Source organism: Fukomys damarensis, unplaced genomic scaffold, assembly GCF_012274545.1.
Source record: "Fukomys damarensis isolate Sample0158 unplaced genomic scaffold, DMR_v1.0_HiC HiC_scaffold_23, whole genome shotgun sequence".
NCBI lineage: Eukaryota > Metazoa > Chordata > Mammalia > Rodentia > Bathyergidae > Fukomys > Fukomys damarensis.
Window position 1 is genome coordinate 11,157,928 of NW_022900935.1, and position 17,828 is coordinate 11,175,755.

General features: G+C 58.3%; 1 protein-coding gene across 1 annotated transcript in view; it reads left to right on the forward strand.

Annotated features, from left to right (window-relative positions):
• Hspg2 (heparan sulfate proteoglycan 2) overlaps positions 1-17,828 on the forward strand; it is a 67,540-nt gene that overhangs the window by 48,756 nt on the left and 956 nt on the right. The window contains exons 65-98 of the mRNA XM_033767248.1: positions 94-241; positions 1,245-1,396; positions 1,810-1,951; positions 2,428-2,579; positions 2,878-3,019; positions 3,122-3,262; positions 3,550-3,684; positions 3,859-4,040; positions 4,495-4,690; positions 4,880-5,059; positions 5,157-5,417; positions 6,951-7,155; positions 7,552-7,649; positions 8,126-8,392; positions 9,494-9,603; positions 9,698-9,845; positions 9,932-10,048; positions 10,640-10,751; positions 11,397-11,541; positions 11,632-11,731; positions 11,849-11,958; positions 12,061-12,169; positions 12,569-12,667; positions 13,034-13,255; positions 13,519-13,763; positions 14,061-14,232; positions 14,323-14,445; positions 14,547-14,603; positions 16,542-16,617; positions 16,690-16,768; positions 16,857-16,927; positions 17,077-17,160; positions 17,518-17,621; positions 17,744-17,822. Coding sequence (XP_033623139.1) covers positions 94-241; positions 1,245-1,396; positions 1,810-1,951; positions 2,428-2,579; positions 2,878-3,019; positions 3,122-3,262; positions 3,550-3,684; positions 3,859-4,040; positions 4,495-4,690; positions 4,880-5,059; positions 5,157-5,417; positions 6,951-7,155; positions 7,552-7,649; positions 8,126-8,392; positions 9,494-9,603; positions 9,698-9,845; positions 9,932-10,048; positions 10,640-10,751; positions 11,397-11,541; positions 11,632-11,731; positions 11,849-11,958; positions 12,061-12,169; positions 12,569-12,667; positions 13,034-13,255; positions 13,519-13,763; positions 14,061-14,232; positions 14,323-14,445; positions 14,547-14,603; positions 16,542-16,617; positions 16,690-16,768; positions 16,857-16,927; positions 17,077-17,160; positions 17,518-17,621; positions 17,744-17,822 — 4,763 coding nt within the window. The remainder of the gene's footprint in view (positions 1-93; positions 242-1,244; positions 1,397-1,809; positions 1,952-2,427; positions 2,580-2,877; positions 3,020-3,121; positions 3,263-3,549; positions 3,685-3,858; positions 4,041-4,494; positions 4,691-4,879; positions 5,060-5,156; positions 5,418-6,950; positions 7,156-7,551; positions 7,650-8,125; positions 8,393-9,493; positions 9,604-9,697; positions 9,846-9,931; positions 10,049-10,639; positions 10,752-11,396; positions 11,542-11,631; positions 11,732-11,848; positions 11,959-12,060; positions 12,170-12,568; positions 12,668-13,033; positions 13,256-13,518; positions 13,764-14,060; positions 14,233-14,322; positions 14,446-14,546; positions 14,604-16,541; positions 16,618-16,689; positions 16,769-16,856; positions 16,928-17,076; positions 17,161-17,517; positions 17,622-17,743; positions 17,823-17,828) is intronic.

Here is a 17,828-nt window from a genome sequence, read left to right on the forward strand (position 1 = left end):
CCTAGGTCACAGGTCGGAGCCTGGCCCCAAGCCTGCAAGGAATCAGATTGGCCCCTGACACTGCCTGCTGTCTCCCTGTCCTGCCCCACTCAGACCCATGGCTCCAGGCTGCGGCTGTACCAGGTGTCCCCAGCTGATTCGGGCGAGTACGTGTGCCGTGTGCTGGGCAGCTCTGGTCCCCAGGAGGCCTCAGTCTTGGTCACCATTGAAGCCTCTGGCTCTAGCACTGTCCGCGTCCCTGGTGAGTGTCCTGCATGGAGCTGAGAGGCTGGAGAGGGAAAGCAGGTAGCAGCAGGCAGAGCTGGGCAAAGGAAATGCTGTCTGGCACCTGGAGACAGCTGCCCTCTAATCCCAGACTTGAATCCCCGGCCCACCCTCACCCTGGCAGGAGGAAGGGCCCAGCCAGAGGTGTGGTTCCTGTCCACTTAAGGGCCCAAGTACAAGGCTTAGAGTCTGGTATCTGCTGCCCTGAGTCCCAGCTCTGTGTCCCCTCAGAGATGTTACACAAGGACTTCCTCTTTCCGCGTCACTGTCCTCAGCTGTAAAGGGGTACAGTACAGCTTTTGCCCCCTACTATCTATGGAGTCAGTAGCAAGTTCCCTGAAGCCTGGACCTGTGTCCCCACGGGTATTACTGAGTGACTTTGGGGTGGTGCCCCAGGAAAGATCTTTATTGGCCCTACAGGTGGATTAAGGAAAAAGACATAGCATCAGATCTGCCACAATTTCATGGAAATCATTGCCTGTAAGGGGGCTCAATATCTCAAATGTTTTACTGTTCATTGAAAGGAAGATGTGCAGTAATTAATGGTGTGGGGGCTATGCCCTGGCAGCAGTCATGTTAGAACACATTCACGCATAACTCATTTTATCCTCACATAGCCTTGGAGATCCTTACAGTCATTCTTACAGGTGGGGAAACCGAGGCACAAAGAGATGACATTTTCCAAAAGTCACATAGCCAATAAGTGGCCGATCTAGGATTTGAAATCAGGCACTCTGACTCCAGAATCTGGATTCTTAGCTATGCACTTCTGGAGCTTAGGAAATGTTAGTGAATGAATGGAGCGGCCTCCGGCTGCAGACTGGCCCAACTGCCCTGATTGCCCCAGACCTGAGTACCGAGTGGGAAATGGACGGATGCCACTCGCTGGTGGCCTCTGGTCTGCACATTAGGGCACCTGGGGGAACAGCTGGGCACCCAGGGGTGGGAGTCCCTGCTACTGACCCCTTGCTGTGCCCCAGCCACAGGTGGTGCCCCACCCATCCACATAGAGAAGTCCTCCTCTCGAGTGGCTGAAGGGCAGACCCTCGATCTGAACTGCGTGGTGCCCGGGCAGGCCCATGCCCAGGTCACATGGCACAAGCGCGGGGGCAGCCTGCCCGCCCAGCACCAGGTACGAGTCCTAGAAGAAGCAAGATGCACCCCTCCTCCCCAGCCATCCTTCCCGAGCGCAGGCAGAGGGAAGGTGTTCTCAGACGTGGGTTTAGGGAAATGTTGTAGCTCATCACTGGGGTCAGAGGTTGAGAAGGGCTGGGCACAGCAAGGCCACCACCAGCTCCACAGCACCCTGGTGTGAAGGAGAAAAGGATACCACTTACTCAAGACCTTTGACTTTGTCCTGTCAGCGAGAATGTCATACTAACCATACACTTCATGCTGTTTAATGTCAGAGGGGTTCACCTTGAATAGGATGCAGCCTGCTAAACTGCACAGCAGCCAGGGTACGGGTACCAGGAAGTGTGGGCATCTGGAGGCCTGAGCTACAGCCTCTTGGAGCCCCCTCTCAACCTTACCCACCTTGGCCAGGTCCATGGGCCCCTGCTGAGGCTGAACCACGTGTCCCCGGCGGACTCCGGCGAGTACTCATGCCAAGTGACGGGGAGCTCAGGCACCCTGGAAGCTTCTGTCCTGGTTACAGTTGAGGCCTCTAGCCCAGGCCCCATTCCTGGTGAGTGGCAAGGAGCTGGGGATGATGTTAGACACAGGCTGGAGCCCTGCTGGCCGTGCTCCTCCCTGCCCTTCTTTGGCAGGGGCGTCCTATGGTTGAGCATTGGGTCCGCCCAGGTCGTCCCAGATATGACTAGCAGAGGGGCTGGGGACTTAGCTCAGTACTTCTGCCGCCTGCCTCTTAAGTGTAAGGTCCCAAGTTCAATCCCCGGTACCAAAAAAATGACTATAGCAGGGCTCCCACCTATGGCTTTGGGTCCCTGGGCTCTGGCAGTCCTCCAGCCGCTCCCCTCTGCCCGTGGGAGACCAGGGTCTCAGCCCATCTTCATTCCCAGGCATAGGAGACCCTCTTAGGTCCTGTAGCTTAGCAAGTCATTCACTCTCCGGCCTTGGCACCTCCCGAAGGACCAGCCAGCCTTGTGACATGGCTGGGGTCCCTAGGAGCCTGCCTCTCTCTCACCTAGCCCTTGTCCACAGCCCCAGGACTGGCCCAGCCCATCTACATCGAGGCCTCCTCCTCCCACGTGGCTGAAGGGCAGACCGTGGACCTGAACTGCGTGGTGACCGGGCAGGCGCATGCTCAGGTCACATGGCACAAGCGCGGGGGCAGCCTGCCCACCCAGCACCAGGTAGGGGCACCAGGCAGGAAAGGTCCAATCTGTAGTTGCTTTCTGCCCCCAAACCTCAGAGATTCCAGCCTGCACGGGGACTGTGAGGACAAGAAATCTGTCAGGCTTTCCTTCCCGTCCTGCTGCACTCTTCTTTTGAGCCACAGCTTCCCCTCTGTAAAGTTGGCCCACTGGGCTTCTGGGATCTGCAAGTGAAGCTTCTTCCCGCTTCTATACCAGGACCCCTGAAAGCACAGCCACACTTGGGGACTTGCCCTGTCGTGGTTGCCCTGGCCTGATGCTTCCTTCTCCCCGGCAGACCCATGGCTCCCGGCTGCGGCTCCACCACGTGTCCCCTGCTGACTCTGGAGAGTACATCTGCCGGGTGGCTGGTGGCTCAGGCTCTGAGCAGGAGGCCTCCTTCACGGTCACAGTCACCCCCAGCTCTGGGTCTTCCTACCGTGAGTGTGCGGGAGCAGAGAGGGGGACCCTGGAGCACAGGCAGGGCCGCCCCAGGAAGCCAACCACCCCGACTGAGCCGGCCCACTCCGCTCTGCCTCCAGGCCTCCGCAGCCCTGTCATCTCCATTGACCCACCCAGCAGCACGGTGCACCAGGGCCAGGATGCCAGCTTCAGGTGCCTTATCCATGAGGGGGCACTGCCTATTAGCCTAGAGTGGAAGACCCGGAACCAGGAACTGGAGGGTGAGTGAGGGTGAGTGGTAGGGTGGTGACAGCCGGCGGGCAGGCAAGAGGCACTGAGCATGAGGGACTCATGCAGGATTCACGCATGGCCCTGGGCAAAATCCATCTACCTGGTGAAGGGCTTGGTCCAGGAGTCCCCGAGGCTCTTCTGCCATCTCTGACTCCGTGTCATATACCCAGGCCCAAAGAGTTGGGCCATGGGGCAGTGGGCACCCACTGGCAGCACCAAGGCAGGAGAAGGGCAGGGTGGACACTCATTGACTTTCTCTCCCCAATGCAACCCCCAGACAACGTCCACATCAGCCCCAATGGCTCTATCATCACCATTGTGGGCACCCGGCCGAGCAACCACGGGGCCTATCGCTGCGTAGCCTCCAACACTTACGGTGTGGCCCAGAGTGTTGTGAACCTCAGCGTGCAAGGTGAGGACGGGTCAACTTGTAGCTCCGCATTCCCATTTCCGGCCCTGATACCCACGTCGGTTTAACTCCTGCCTCTGCGCCTACTTCCATCTTGGGCATCCTCTCTGAGCCCGAGTTTCCAGTGGCTCAGCTTGGGGCCTGCCGGTGGGTCAGCTGTGGCTGTTTTTCTGGCAGGGCCCCCTACAGTGTCCGTGCTCCCTGAGGGACCGGTGTGGGTGAAAGCAGGAAAGGACATCACCCTGGAATGTGTCAGTCCTGGGGAGCCCCGCTCCTCTGTCCGCTGGACCCGGGTGGGCAGCCCTGCAAGGATCGAGCCGCGGACATATGGGCACGTGAACAGCCACGCGGTGCTAAAGGTGAGGTCAGGTCTTTCCTCCTCTCTGTCCACCTTTCCAGGACCTCGCCTTGAGCAGGCACTTGGAGGAGGGCGCAGCAGGTAGAAGATGAATGGATGGGAGGGATGGGGTAGGTAGGTGGTGCGTAGATCAGAAAATAGGAGAGATTCGGTGCCTGCCTCGCAAGCGCAAAGACCCAAGTTTGACCCCTTGTACCGCCCCCCCCAAAAAAGAAAAAGAAAATAGGAGAGAGCAACAAAGGTAGGAGAAGGAAAAGAAGAAAGAATGGACACAAAGATGGTCGGGTAGGAAAAGAAATGGGGGTGGCCTGATGGCCAAGTAGATGGATCACTCCTGGGGTGGCATGAAGGTGGGCCCCACAGCAGCCAGACAAGAGAGCCAAAAACAAAGGGAAGAGCAGTGGCAGGGGCTGCGGCCCAGCACGCACATAACCAGTCTCCTCACTCGCACCTAGATTTCATCAGCTAAACCATCTGACGCAGGCACCTACGTGTGCCTCGCTCAGAATGCCCTGGGCACAGCACAGAAGCGGGTGGAAGTGACTGTGGACACTGGTACTGCTGCCCCCGGAGCCCCCCAGGTTCAAGTTGAAGAAGCTGAGCTGACTGTGGAGGCTGGATACACGGCCACACTGCGCTGCTCAGCCACAGGTATGACCGGTGCGGGCTGCAGGCCGGCAGAGCCGTGGGGCCATGGGGCCCGGGTTGTAGACACAATATCTGAAGGCGTCATGTCCAAGAACCACTCACGTAATAGCGCCCATGGAGGGACAGGTCACCCAGGGGCCTTCCTGCCTCCCCACCCTTGTGCCCAGTGCTGTCGTCTGCTCTACCCCACAGGCAGCCCCCCACCCATCATCCACTGGTCCAAGCTGCGCTCCCCACTGCCCTGGCAGCACCGACAGGAAGGGGACACACTCATCATCCCCCAAGTAGCCCAGCAGGACTCAGGCCAGTACATCTGCAATGCCACCAGCCCCACCGGTCACGCTGAGGCCACCATCCTCCTGCACGTAGAGAGTAAGGCGCTCATCCCTGCTCCTTGGGCCTCTGTCTCTGCTCTGCGTGGAGACCAAGCTGCCCACTGCCATCCTGACCTCTCTCCTCATCTACCCAGGCCCACCGTATGCCACCATAGTTCCGGAGCAGGTGTCAGTGCAGGCTGGGAAGCCGGTGCAGCTGCAGTGCCTGGCTCACGGCACACCCCCGCTCACCTTCCAGTGGAGCAGGGTGGGCGGCAGCCTTCCTGGGAGGGCAACCACCAGGAGCCAGCTGCTGCACCTGGAGCCCGCCGGCCCTGAGGACGCTGGCCGCTACCGCTGCCAGGTCACCAACAAGGTGGGCTCAGCTGAGGCCTTCGCTCAGGTGCTTATCGAAGGTGAGCAGCAGGGCTCAGTATGGGCAGAGGGGTCAACTTTCCTCCAGACCCTTCAGCGACCCCACCACGGGCACTTGGGGACCTACACATGGCGGGGTAAAGGCCTCCCTGCATTGTCCACTGCAGTGCCATCTTCTCCCTGCTCTCCGAGGCCCAAAGTGGGCTGGCCTCCTCCCGGGAGACCCTCGATTGCTGTTCCCAGCCTCTCCAGCTCTCAGTACTGTTTCCTGTCCTTGGCACTGATCTTGCACTGCCAGAGGAAGCTACTGTGTTTACCTAAACACCTGGCCTGCCTCACCTGGCAGTCAGCCACGATGCCGGGGCAGGGCCTGCTCAGTCAGTCCCAGCAGCCCTGGGCTTGTCCTGCATCAGGCCCAGGATGGGCAGTGTCCATGCTTGTAGGAATGATAATAAATGAGTGACATTTATTAGGCCCACTCCTACCATGCCCATGTTTAAGTGGATTGCTGATGAATCCAGCGTTTCCATGGCTTCCTGCAAAGAATTCCTGAAAGTGTAGAAGCAGCAAAGCATGAAGCCCGCTGGTCAATAGCCTGGACTCTGGCCCACTTATGCAACATTGGCCAAGTCCTTTCACCTCAAGCCTCTGGTTTTTTTGTTTTGTTTTTTGAGACAGGGTCTCACTATGCAGTCGAGACAGACCTGGAACTCACTAGCCCAGTCTGGTCTCGAACTCACAGCAATCTTCCTGCCTCAGCCTCCCGAGTGCTTGGATTACAGGTGTGCACCACCACACCCAGCAAGCCTCAGTTTCTTCTGTAAAATGGAGAGAAAATGCCTCATAGTTTGCTTAGAAAAAAATACATGAGCTAGAAGTGGTGGCACAGGCTACAATCCTAGCACTCTGAGAGGTGGAGGCAGAGGGATTGCAAATTCAAGCCCAGCCCAAACATCTCAGTGACTTAGTGACCCTGTCTCAAAATTTTAAAGAATTAAAAAGGACTGGAAATGTAGCTCAGTGCTGGGCCCCCTGCATTCAGTCCCTAATACTGCAAAAAAAAAAAAAAAGCAAGTTATAAAGCCTATGGCTCATGAGGGCACTGGTTCAACCCTCTAGCCATCCCACCATGGCCAAGTCTCTGCATTCTTTTATTTTAGACCACGGCCAGAATCCCCTTCACTGTCCTACTCCCTTCTGCTCCTGTCTTGGCCACTTCTCGCGCCCCCACTCCCAAGGCTGGGAGCTGTGGAAGGAGCCCAGTGTCACACAGGCCCTCATGTGTGCTGGTTGAGTGACCACTCAAGGCGCGAATAAGAGGCCACCAAGAGAAGAACACCCTTCAAATATTGGATGATGTTTTCCTGGGTCCCAGGATGGCGGGGGTGTCGGGGACATGACAGAGATGCTTAGAAGCCAGGTGCAGTGTCACACACTTGTCCCAGCTACTCAGGAGGCAGAGATAGGAGGGTCACTCGAGGCTAGGAGTTCCAGACTAGCGTGGGCAACATAGGCAGACCTTCAAAGACCAAACAAAACAGAATATGCCTGGAACCTCATACATGTCTCCACAGGCCCCTCCGGCTCTCTCCCTGATACCCGTGGCCCAGCAGAACCCTCGCCCACCGTGCAGGTCACTCCACAGCTGGATACCAAGAGCATCGGGGCCAGCGCCGAGTTCCACTGTGCCGTTCCCGGTGACCGGGGCACCCAGCTCCATTGGTTCAAGGAAGGCAGTCAGCTGCCTCCTGGCCACAGTGTGCAGGACGGGGTGCTCCGGTGAGTAGTGGGGTGGGGTGGGACTGCCCTGGGCACCACAGCCTGGCTCACATGGGGCTGGGCCTGAAGTGAAGCCCTTGGGCAGGTCGCTTGACCTCCCTGAGCCTCTGTGTAATACAGGCGAACCGTGGTTCTCACACACACCTAGCACTTGCTTGGCCCTGGAACAAGTGAAGAAAGACAGTAGCTCCGTGACTTGGGAACTGTGACCTTAAGCTCTAGAGCAGCAGGTCTTTGTCTGGAACAGGTGTGGCACCCACCCCACCTGCCTGCCTGCCTCAGCAGTCAGTACAGGAGGCCAGAAGCTGGCCCTGGGTACTGACCTGTATGTCCCTTGCAATTGCAGAGTGTTCTCAATCAGTCTCACTCCCTGATCTCATTCTTTTTTCCTTACAGACTCCAGAATTTAGACCAGAGCTACCAAGGGACGTATGTTTGCCAAGCTCATGGACCTTGGGGACAGGCCCAGGCCAGTGCCCGGCTGATTGTCCAAGGTAGGGGTGTGGCTTAGGCCTCTGCTAAGAGCAGGGGCAGAGTGATGAGAAGGGAAAGGGGTGCAGGGCTCCAACCATATTCCCCAGAACACCCTCCAAGTGACCAGGTATGGTATCACACATCTTTTTTTGTTTTTTACTGGGGATCGAACTCGGGTCCTTGTATTTTCAAGGCAGGCAGCGGAACCACTGAGCTAAATCCCTGGCCCCTGTTGTCACGCATCTTAATCATAGCACTTGGGAGGCAGAGGCATGAGAATCACAAATTTAAACCCAGCCTGGGCAACTTAGCAACTCAGCATGATCCTATCTCAAAAGTAAACAAAGGGCTGGGAATGCAGCTCAAGGCAAAGGGCCTAAATTTAATCCTAAGTATCATAAAAAAAAATGCCTGAGACAGATGAAAGCCCAGGGCCCCCTTTCTGGGCATCGTTGGCCTCCCAGCCAGGCTGACCTCCTGTTGCCTCCTCCCCCAGCCCTGCCCTCTGTGCTCATCAACACCCGCACCTCCGTGCAGACTGTGGTGGTCGGCCATTCTGTTGAGTTCGAGTGCCTGGCGCTGGGTGATCCCAAGCCTCAGGTGACGTGGAGCAAAGTTGGAGGGCGCCTGCGGCCTGGCATCATGCAGAGCGGAAGTGTCATCAGGATTGCCCACGTAGAGCTGGCCGATGCGGGACAGTACCGCTGCACAGCCACCAACGCTGCTGGCACCACCCAGTCCCACGTGCTGCTGCTTGTGCAAGGTGAAGGCCACCAGGGATCTTGTAGAGGGAGCAGGACCCGGGCAGGGGCTTCTCATGCTGCCTTCTCTTCCCTGCCCTGCTTTTTTCTTCCTTTTGCTATCTTGGGGACCCTGAGGTACGTGTACTTAGGGGCCCAGACTTTACAGCAGATGATGGCACCCAGGGATAAAAGTGGATCCTCTGCCTTCAATTCCAGCCACTGGGGAAGCTGAAGCAAGAAGAGTGAAAATTTAAGGCTGGCCTGGGCAAATTAACAAGACTCTGTCTCAAAATTAAAAGAGCCCGGGAGGTAGTTGAGTGGTAGAACACTAGCCTAGGATGCACGAGGCCCTGGGTTCAATCCCTGACATTGCAAAGAAAATAAAAAGTGAGTACAGTGTATTTCCAGGGGCAGGCTGGGAAGTGCCATGCCATGGGCTGTCCAGAGGAAAAAAGGTCTGTAGTCCTCACCAAGAGGGAGTGCCCACCCTCACTAGGGAAAACCTACAGCTCAGTCAGATGGAACATTAACAAACAGCAGTCGGGAGGCTGAAGCAGGAGGATTGCTGTGAGTTCAAGGCCAACCTGAATTACATAGTGAGACTATCTCAAAAACAAAAACAACAACAAAAAAAAAACCTCATGCAATCATAAAACAAAGACAGGGGCCAGGGATTTAGCTTAGTGGTTCCACCGCCTGCCTGGCAGGCACAAGAACCCGAGTTCAATCCCCAGTACCAAAAAAATAGATAAAGCAAGGACAGCAGGCACAAGGAGGGCATGAACACTCCTTGGAAGGCAGTTCCTTTTTACCCCAAATCCTGTGACTGGCCCTAAACCTATTCGCCTATACTACCTTAGTCCTGTCTTCTCAGGTCCCCAGAGGGCTGTGCAATTTCACGGCCAGGCGAATTGCAGAGGTCTGGGGCTGTGGAGCCAAGTGGCCCTGTCCCCGAGCCCTGACTGCCCCGTGCCCTCACTGTGATCAGGAGTGAGCAGGTCCCTTGTCTCTGACATGGGCCACAGGAGCAGCATGCAGATGTGAGAGTTGGAGTCAGGGCACAGGCTGGGCGCAGTGGTAGCAGTGATTACACTGATGGCCTGGGTCTCTTCCCTTCACAGCCTTGCCCCAGATCTCAACACCCCCAGAGGTCCGAGTGCCTGCTGGTTCTGCAGCCGTCTTCCCCTGCATGGCCTCAGGCTACCCGGCTCCTAACATCACCTGGAGCAAGGTAAATGCTGCCGCACAGGGGAGGAGGGCCTGGCACAGCCAGTGCCCTGTGGGAGGTGGGGCCAAGGCCAGGGCCTCAATACTGGTGTTTGCAGCTGGATGGCGACTTGCCCCCCGGAAGCCGCCTGGAGAAAAACATGCTGATGCTGCCCTCGGTCCGGCCACAGGATGCAGGCACCTATGTCTGCACTGCCACCAACCGGCAGGGCAAGGTCAAGGCCTTTGCCTATCTGCAAGTGCCAGGTAGGACATTGCCCAGCCTTGAATTGGCAGTGCCCACCACTCTTCACTGGGCGCTCTCCCTAACTAACGGTGCTCTCTGCCGGCAGAGAGAGTGGTGCCCTACTTCACCCAGACCCCACATTCCTTCCTGCCACTGCCCACCATCAAGGATGCCTACAGGAAATTTGAGATCAAGATCACCTTCCGGCCAGATTCAGCTGATGGTGAGCAGGTGGCCAGGGCGGGAGGCCTCACGGAGAATCTGCCACCACGTGTGAGCCCAGCAGCCCCCATCCTGCCCAGCACCCTCACTCTCCTTGCCCAGAAGCCTGCAAACCTAGGGGCCTCCTACTTCCTCTCTCCTTCCTGTTTTCCTCATCCCACCTGGGTGACAGCCCGGCCTTTCCTGGTGCCTCTGCCTTGGTGCCTCTGTCCCATCTTCCTCTCCTGGTCTCTGCTGATCCCTCTGCCTCCTTATGCCACCTCTCACCCTTTCCTCTTCTCTTTTTCTCTCTGATCTCTTACGGTTCTCTGGCTTTCACTGTGCAGGCCTCCTCCTCTACTCTGGTGAGTCTCCACCTGTCTAGCCTTCTTCAGGTAGACCCCAGCATGTGCATGAAACTGCTTCTGTCTCTGTCTCAGGGCTCTCAGCAAGGTCCCTGAGATCGGAAGAGTTCCCTGGCCACCTACGGTGTGCTCAAGGGAGGGACCATAGCTGGAGCAGAAAGACTCAAGAAAGACTGGGTCATTCCAAGGGTGGGGGTGACAGGGAGCCTGTGGCTGGAGGGGGCCCTCACTGAGCTGTGCCCACCCAGGGATGCTGCTGTACAACGGGCAGAAGCGGGGCCCAGGGAGCCCCACCAACCTGGCCAGCAGACAGCCTGACTTCATCTCCTTCGGTCTTGTGGGCGGGAGGCCTGAGTTCCGGTGAGACCCTCAACCTCTCCGTCTGTAGGAGAGGGACAGGCGGGGGACTGGACTTAGGACATGAATCAGGCCTACATTACCCTGGACTGAGTCGTACAAAAGTGATTGTAGAGGAAGGTGGTCTCCCTTGGTGACCATCCAGTCTCCTAGAATAGACATGGCCTGGTAAGCCAGGCAGGGGAGGGAGGTACCAAAGACTTGTGACCGCTGTAGGCCAGGATCCAGCCAGCCAGCCAGCGCATGGCTGTCACTTGCCGGGCACTGGCGTCAGTATAAAGAGAACAGGTCAACTTCTGGCCTTGTGGAATTGTGCTTTAAGCCATAAATGGAGGAGAGCAAGGTCATCTCAAGAGAGGGAAACTGAGGAGCAGTAGACCAGGTGCCAGATGGCAGCAGCCTGGGGCCCAAGGGTCTTCCAGCCCTGTGGGCTGCTGTGGAACAGCTCCCAGGAAGAGGGGCAAGACCTAGGGAAGAGGCAGGATGGGCTGACTGGAGTGTGTGAGGGGAGAGGACAGGGCAGGGACAGGAACTGGGCATGGTGACACCCTTCCTCCGGCACACCGCCACCTAGGCCGGGCTGTTCCATGGACGTATCACAACCTCCGTATTCACCCTCTTCCGCCCCTGTCCTGCCCCATGGAGCAGGTTTGATGCGGGCTCTGGCATGGCCACTATCCGCCACCCCACACCGCTGGCCCTGGGCCAGTTCCACACCGTGACCCTACTGCGCAGCCTCACCCAGGGCTCCCTGATTGTGGGTAGCCTGGCCCCAGTGAACGGGACCTCCCAGGTGAGACTCGACCCTGTCCCCTATTCCTAGCCCCCAGCCCACACCTGCCCTGCCTGCCTGCCATTCCTGACCTCCCTCCAACCTCTGCAGGGCAAGTTCCAGGGCCTGGACCTAAATGAGGAGCTGTACCTGGGTGGCTACCCCGACTATGGTGCCATCCCCAAGGCAGGGCTGAGTGGCGGCTTCGTGGGTGAGCTTGTCCCCATCTCCCCTGCACCGAGCTGGGTGGAACTTCAGGGCATGGGCTGGGGCTGGCAGGCTCCCCCGCACCTCTGCCCCCTGCTCATCCTGCCCGCCTGCCCCCCAGGCTGTGTCCGGGAGCTGTGCATCCAGGGCGAGGAGATCATCTTCCATGACCTCAACCTCACAGCGCATGGCATCTCCCACTGCCCCACCTGCCGGGACCGGCCATGCCAGGTGGCCCCCTGCCCACACACCTGGCCATCGGAGCCATGGCTGGCCTTGGGGAAGAGGCAGGGCCAGATGGCCTTGGCCTGACCTCTGGCGGCTGCTTTGCAGAATGGAGGCCAGTGCCACGACTCAGAGAGCAGCAGCTATGTGTGTGTCTGCCCATCCGGCTTCACCGGGAGCCGCTGTGAGCACTCGCAGGCCCTGCACTGCCACCCAGGTGTGCCCTGCTCGGGTCACTGTTCCCCGAGGTGTTGCCCTCTTGTGTGTCACCCCCCTGCAGTGGCTGGGGTCCTTCCGTACCCCATCACTCTTATCCAAGGACTGGGAGCCAGGCTCTCATCCCAGCCCAGGCACTGCCCCCTGTGTCCCTGCCCCTTTCCCATCTTCCACCCAGGTGCCCCTCAGCCCACACTGCTGCCCAGGTGCATCATAAGCACTAGCAGACACGTGGTCGCCCTTCACAGCCCTGGCTCTCCCATGCCTGGCCTCCCTGCTCCTGGGCAGCCCTCCTAGGCTGGCCTGGCCCTAATGGCCACCTACAAGGGGCAGGGCATAGGCATCTGTATCCCCCCTCCTGAGTCACCTCAGCATCCTCACTGGCCGCTGTGCCCCCCAGAGGCCTGTGGGCCCGATGCCACCTGTGTGAACCGGCCCGACGGTAGAGGCTACACCTGCCGCTGCCACCTGGGCCGCTCAGGGATGAGATGTGAGGAAGGTAAGTAGAGCCGGTGTGACCCCCCCACCAGGTCTCAGTGACAGCTGGGGAGGTTGGGCAGGGCACTCAGAGGCCATGATGGACCCTACAGCTGATAAATTTATTCTGAACCAGAAGATCTCAAAATCCACTTTTCCTCTCCTGCCAGCCTGAATCCCTTATGGGAGGCCCACAAGGCTGGAGGTGCTCAGAGCCTGACCTGCAGAGCCAGGCCAGGGGCTCCTGGGCAGTGACAGCGGCTTAGCTGGTACAGAGCCTCTGAAATGGGGAGTGAGGTGGGCAAGGGTCTCAGGGAAGACTGAGTGGCCGGGTCCTGCCCAGAACCCCTTGGTCCCACTACCCCTGGCTGAGCTGCGACCGCTGCAGGTGTGACAGTGACCACCCCATCCATGTCGGGCACTGGCTCTTACCTGGCACTCCCTGCCCTCACCAACACACACCACGAGCTACGGCTGGACGTCGAGTTCAAGCCCCTGGTGCCCGATGGGATCCTGCTGTTCAGCGGGGGGAGGATCGGGCCAGTGGAGGACTTCGTGTCCCTGGCAATGGTTGGCGGCCACCTGGAGTTCCGCTACGAGCTGGGATCAGGTAGGCACTGAGCATCAGGTGCACATGGGTCTCGGGGTGACCAGCTGTGCCCTCCTTGACACTCCATGCACAAGGAGGCACAAAGGGATAAATCAGGCAGCCACACCCCTGAAGTCCCTGTTCCCATACCATCCCTGAGTGACTGAGCAAACCCTTGGCCATGGGTCCCTCACTGGGGAAATTCTCCGTGTGCTCAAGTCCTTGGGAGAGGAGGTCAGGACCAGATTCCCCCTGGTTCCTAACCATGCCCGTTGTCCCCTCAGGGCTGGCTGTCCTGCGGAGTCCTGAGCCTCTGGCCCTTGGCCGCTGGCACCGCGTGTCTGCGGAGCGCCTGAATAAGGACGGCAGTTTGCGGGTGAATGGGGGGCGCCCAGTGCTGCGCTCCTCGCCAGGCAAGAGCCAGGGCCTCAACCTGCACACCCTTCTCTACCTGGGAGGCGTGGAGCCCTCCGTCCCACTGTCCCCGGCCACCAACGTGAGCGCTCACTTCCGTGGCTGTGTGGGCGAGGTGAGCAGCACCCCCGGGGGATCAGAGGGGGTTGGGAGCAAACGGGTCCCTACCTCCTGACTGAGCCTGTTCCCTGTCTCTAAAGTGCAAGTGATAGTGACTCCTGGGCAGGGAGTGCTGAGGACTGGCACGCGGTAGGCACTCGGCTTCCGCACCCCCTCCCACACTGAGGAGCCCTCTCACCCCTCAGGCCCCTGCCCAAGTTCCCAGGCACCCCCACCCTCTGCATTCTTCCCCGCTGGCGCACTGTGCCTCTACCTCTGGCCCTCCAGCCCCTCGGTGTCCCTGCACCCACAGGTGTCTGTGAATGGCAAGCGACTGGACCTTACCTACAGCTTCCTGGGAAGCCAGGGAATTGGGCAGTGCTATGACAGCTCCCCCTGCGAGCGCCAGCCGTGCCGCAATGGCGCCACGTGCATGCCCGCTGGCGAGTACGAGTTCCAGTGCTTATGTCAAGATGGCTTCAAAGGTGCGAGCTGGCCTGGGACTCTAGGGGGCACAGGTGGTTGGTGGCACCTCCAGCCCCTGCCCACCCACCCACCTCTGCCCTGGCCTACAGGAGACCTCTGTGAACATGAGGAGAACCCCTGCCAGCTCCGTGAGCCCTGCCTGCATGGGGGCACCTGTCAGGGTACCCACTGCCTGTGCCCACCTGGCTTCTCTGGCTCACACTGCCAACAAGGTACCCAGGCCTGGCTTTCTTTCACCTCCCAGAGGGGCCCTGGGGCTGGACAAGTTCCCTGGGGGTCTGCACCCATCAACGGGACCCACCCTTTCCCACAGGGTCTGGACATGGCACAGTGGAGTCCGATTGGCATGTGGAAGGCAGTGGGGGCAATGGTACGTACCTGTTATGGCTCTGTGGGCACCCAGGGCGGCCCTGTGAGCTCATCTCCTCCTTACCTCAGCCTCTCAGCCTTTTCTTCTCTTCTGATTACCTGTACTTCCGCTCCAGTCTCTAAGCAAAAAGGCCTAGGTGAGGGGCTAGCTGAATATAGACGAAAGGAAAGCACAGCCACACAGAGCTGGGACCTGCCCCAGGTTTACTGGCGAGATGACCTTGAGCAGCTCTTTGAACCGCTCTGACCTCAGTCTCCTGTGCTGATACAATCAACAAACACCTACTGTGTGCCCACCTCCGCCTAGGGGCAGTAAATATAACATGAATAATCAGGACCCTCACTCTGAAGGGTTCTAGTGTCTGTATTAAAATGAAAATAAAGATGCCAGGCATGGTGGCGCAAGCCTATAATCCCAGCACTCGGGAGACTGAGGCAGGAGGATCACCATGAGTTGGAGGCCAGCCTGGGTGACATAGTGAGTTCAAGGCCGACCTGAACTGCATAGTGAGACCCTGTCTCAAACGCACACACACATTAAAAAAAAAGCAAAATCTTTTTTTAAAGGGCTTTGGGGATGTAGCTTAGTGCAAAGCCTCTGCGATCAGTTCCCAGTACCATACACATAGGCAAAAAGGACTGGGAATGGGCCCACTTGGAGAGTGCTTGCCTAGCATGTATGAGGGCCTAGGGGTTTGACGACCAGTACCACAGAAAAGTAAGTAAACACAGTATGAATGTTTGTTGAACATTTATAGGGACTGTGTTAAGTCCTTTACAGATACACCCTTCTGATCACTAATAAAAAGAGAGGCCGTGATACAGTGGTTAACAGTTTGGACTCAAGCCAGCCTTCCCGGGTTCAGGTCTGGGCCTTGCCATTTACTGTGTGACTTAGGGTGAGTCACTTAATCTCTCTGTGCTTCAGTTTTCCAATGTATAAAAATGGAGAGAAGTATAAGGTTTTTAATCCCTACGGCTTTGGATAAATTAACTCCTAGGGTTGTTACAAGGACTCCACTCAATGAAAGGATGTTTGCAGTTTCAGTGGGAAGCTCCCTGCACAGGCACACAGCAGTTACCCTAATTGTTTGGGGGAAGTGGTTGAGCGCTTTTTGCAGCTGCCAGGCCTTCTGTGGCCACACCGGCCTGTGGGCTGGGTCGAGAGCAGGTGGTAGTGGGGATGGTGCAGCCACACAGTGCAGACACTGGAGCTGAAAGGCCCAGGTTAGGATCCCAGCTTCCCAGTTCTGGGCAACCCCTCCTGCTCCATGAGGCAGAGGGAATGCATGGGCTCTGGACCTGATTGCCAAGGCCCAGGGTGACCAGTTGACCCAGTCTCAGAGCTAAAACTAAAGGAACATGGCAGACAGGGAGGTGAAGCCAACCAACTGCATAAAATAAGATACAGAGGCCGGGGATTTAGCTCAGTGTTTGCGCCACCTGCCTTGTAAGCACAAGGACCCGAGTTTAATCCCCGATACCAAAAAAAAAAAAAGATACAGAGGATTTCAAAGGAAACCAGTTAGACTGAATAATAATAAAGTTACCAAAATATTTGTAGGCTCCTAATATGTGTTTCTTTATTAGCACAGTAAATAAGTCATAAGCATGAGCAATATTTTGAAATATTCGCAGCGACTTCAATGTGCTAGACAAATATTAGGGACAAAGTTCCAGGCCCTCCTGCTACTGCTCTGGCTGGCTTCCAACGGCCATAATTGAAGGAACTGCTCGATGTCAATAAGTGAGTGAAAACAAGAGACGTGAGGTTTTCCTGTCCAGTTCAAGGCCCCTCGAGTTCCGTTGGTGGCCCCTTTGGGGTAGTACCAAGGGACCACAGGTTCAGGGCCCTGTCATGGAGCGGAGGTGGGGGCCGGGGATCCCACTGGGGGCCGCCCTGCCCGGTGAGCAGGTATCTCCCCTCCCACCCCTACAGATGCCCCCGGGCAGTACGGAGCCTTCTTCCAGGACAATGGCTTCCTAGCCCTTCCCAGCCGAGTCTTCTCCCGGAGGTAGGACAGGCCCAGGTTGGGGAGGACAGGAATTGGAGGCTTCTGGCCTCTCACCACTCACTGCCCCTGCAGCCTGCCCGAAGTGCCCGAGACCATCGAGCTGGAGGTCCGGACCAGCACAGCCAGTGGACTGCTGCTCTGGCAGGGCATGGTGAGTGGGCACTAGGCGTGGAGCCTATAGCATCAGGGACCTCAGCTCTGCAGGCTGGGCACCCTAAGACCCTGTGCTTCCTTGGAAGGAGACAGGAGAGACCAACCGAGGGAAGGACTTCATCGGCCTTGGACTGCAGGACGGCCACCTTGTTTTCAGGTGGGTCTTGGCACCCTGTCCTTCCTTCCCCCACCCGCTCCTCCCACGGGCAGCTGCCCTGCCAGTGCCCCAGCCACATACTCCCCCCTCCCTGCCCCGCACCACCAGTCCTGTGCCAGCTCGCGTCTCACGGGCCTCTGTTACTCCAGCTACCAGCTGGGCAGTGGCGAAGCCCGCCTTGTCTCTGAGGACCCTGTCAATGACGGCGAGTGGCACCGGGTGACAGTGCTGCGGTAAGCAGCCCAGCCAGGCCTTAGGGAAAAGCACTAGAGTCCTGTAGGGGGTGGGATGCCCCCATCATGGGCAGGGAGGTAGTCACCGAGCTCTGCAAGACAGCAGGAAGTTGGGGCTGGGGAGCTCCCGGGTCAAACCAGAGGTGTGGGCTCTACACACCCTGTGGGATGGAGGGGAAGTGGGGGGTGGGGGGTGGCTCAGCTGCGTTTGCAGAGCCAGGCCTGTCATGGGGAGGGCAGGGAGCAGGGCTTGGCCCATGTGTCCAGAGTCTGCATGCCCAGGGAATGGTTTCCATGGGTGGGCTGGAAGGGTGGGAATCCAGGCTGGGCAGGGGGCCTGACCCAAGTGCCCTGCAGAGAGGGCCGCAGAGGCTCCATCCAGGTTGACGGCGAGGAGCTGGTGAGCGGCCAGTCCCCGGGCCCCAATGTGGCGGTCAATACCAAGGGCAGCGTGTACATCGGTAAGTCCTGGGCTGGCCTGGGGTAGGGCAGCCCGCCGAGGCCAAGGAGAGCGTGGTGGTCCTGCTCTGCGGGCTTCCTGGGCTCCTGGCACCTCCCACCGCTCTGGCTCCCCTGCCCACAGGCGGAGCCCCAGATGTGGCCGCACTGACCGGAGGCAGGTTCTCCTCGGGCATCACAGGCTGTATCAAGAACCTCGTGCTGCACTC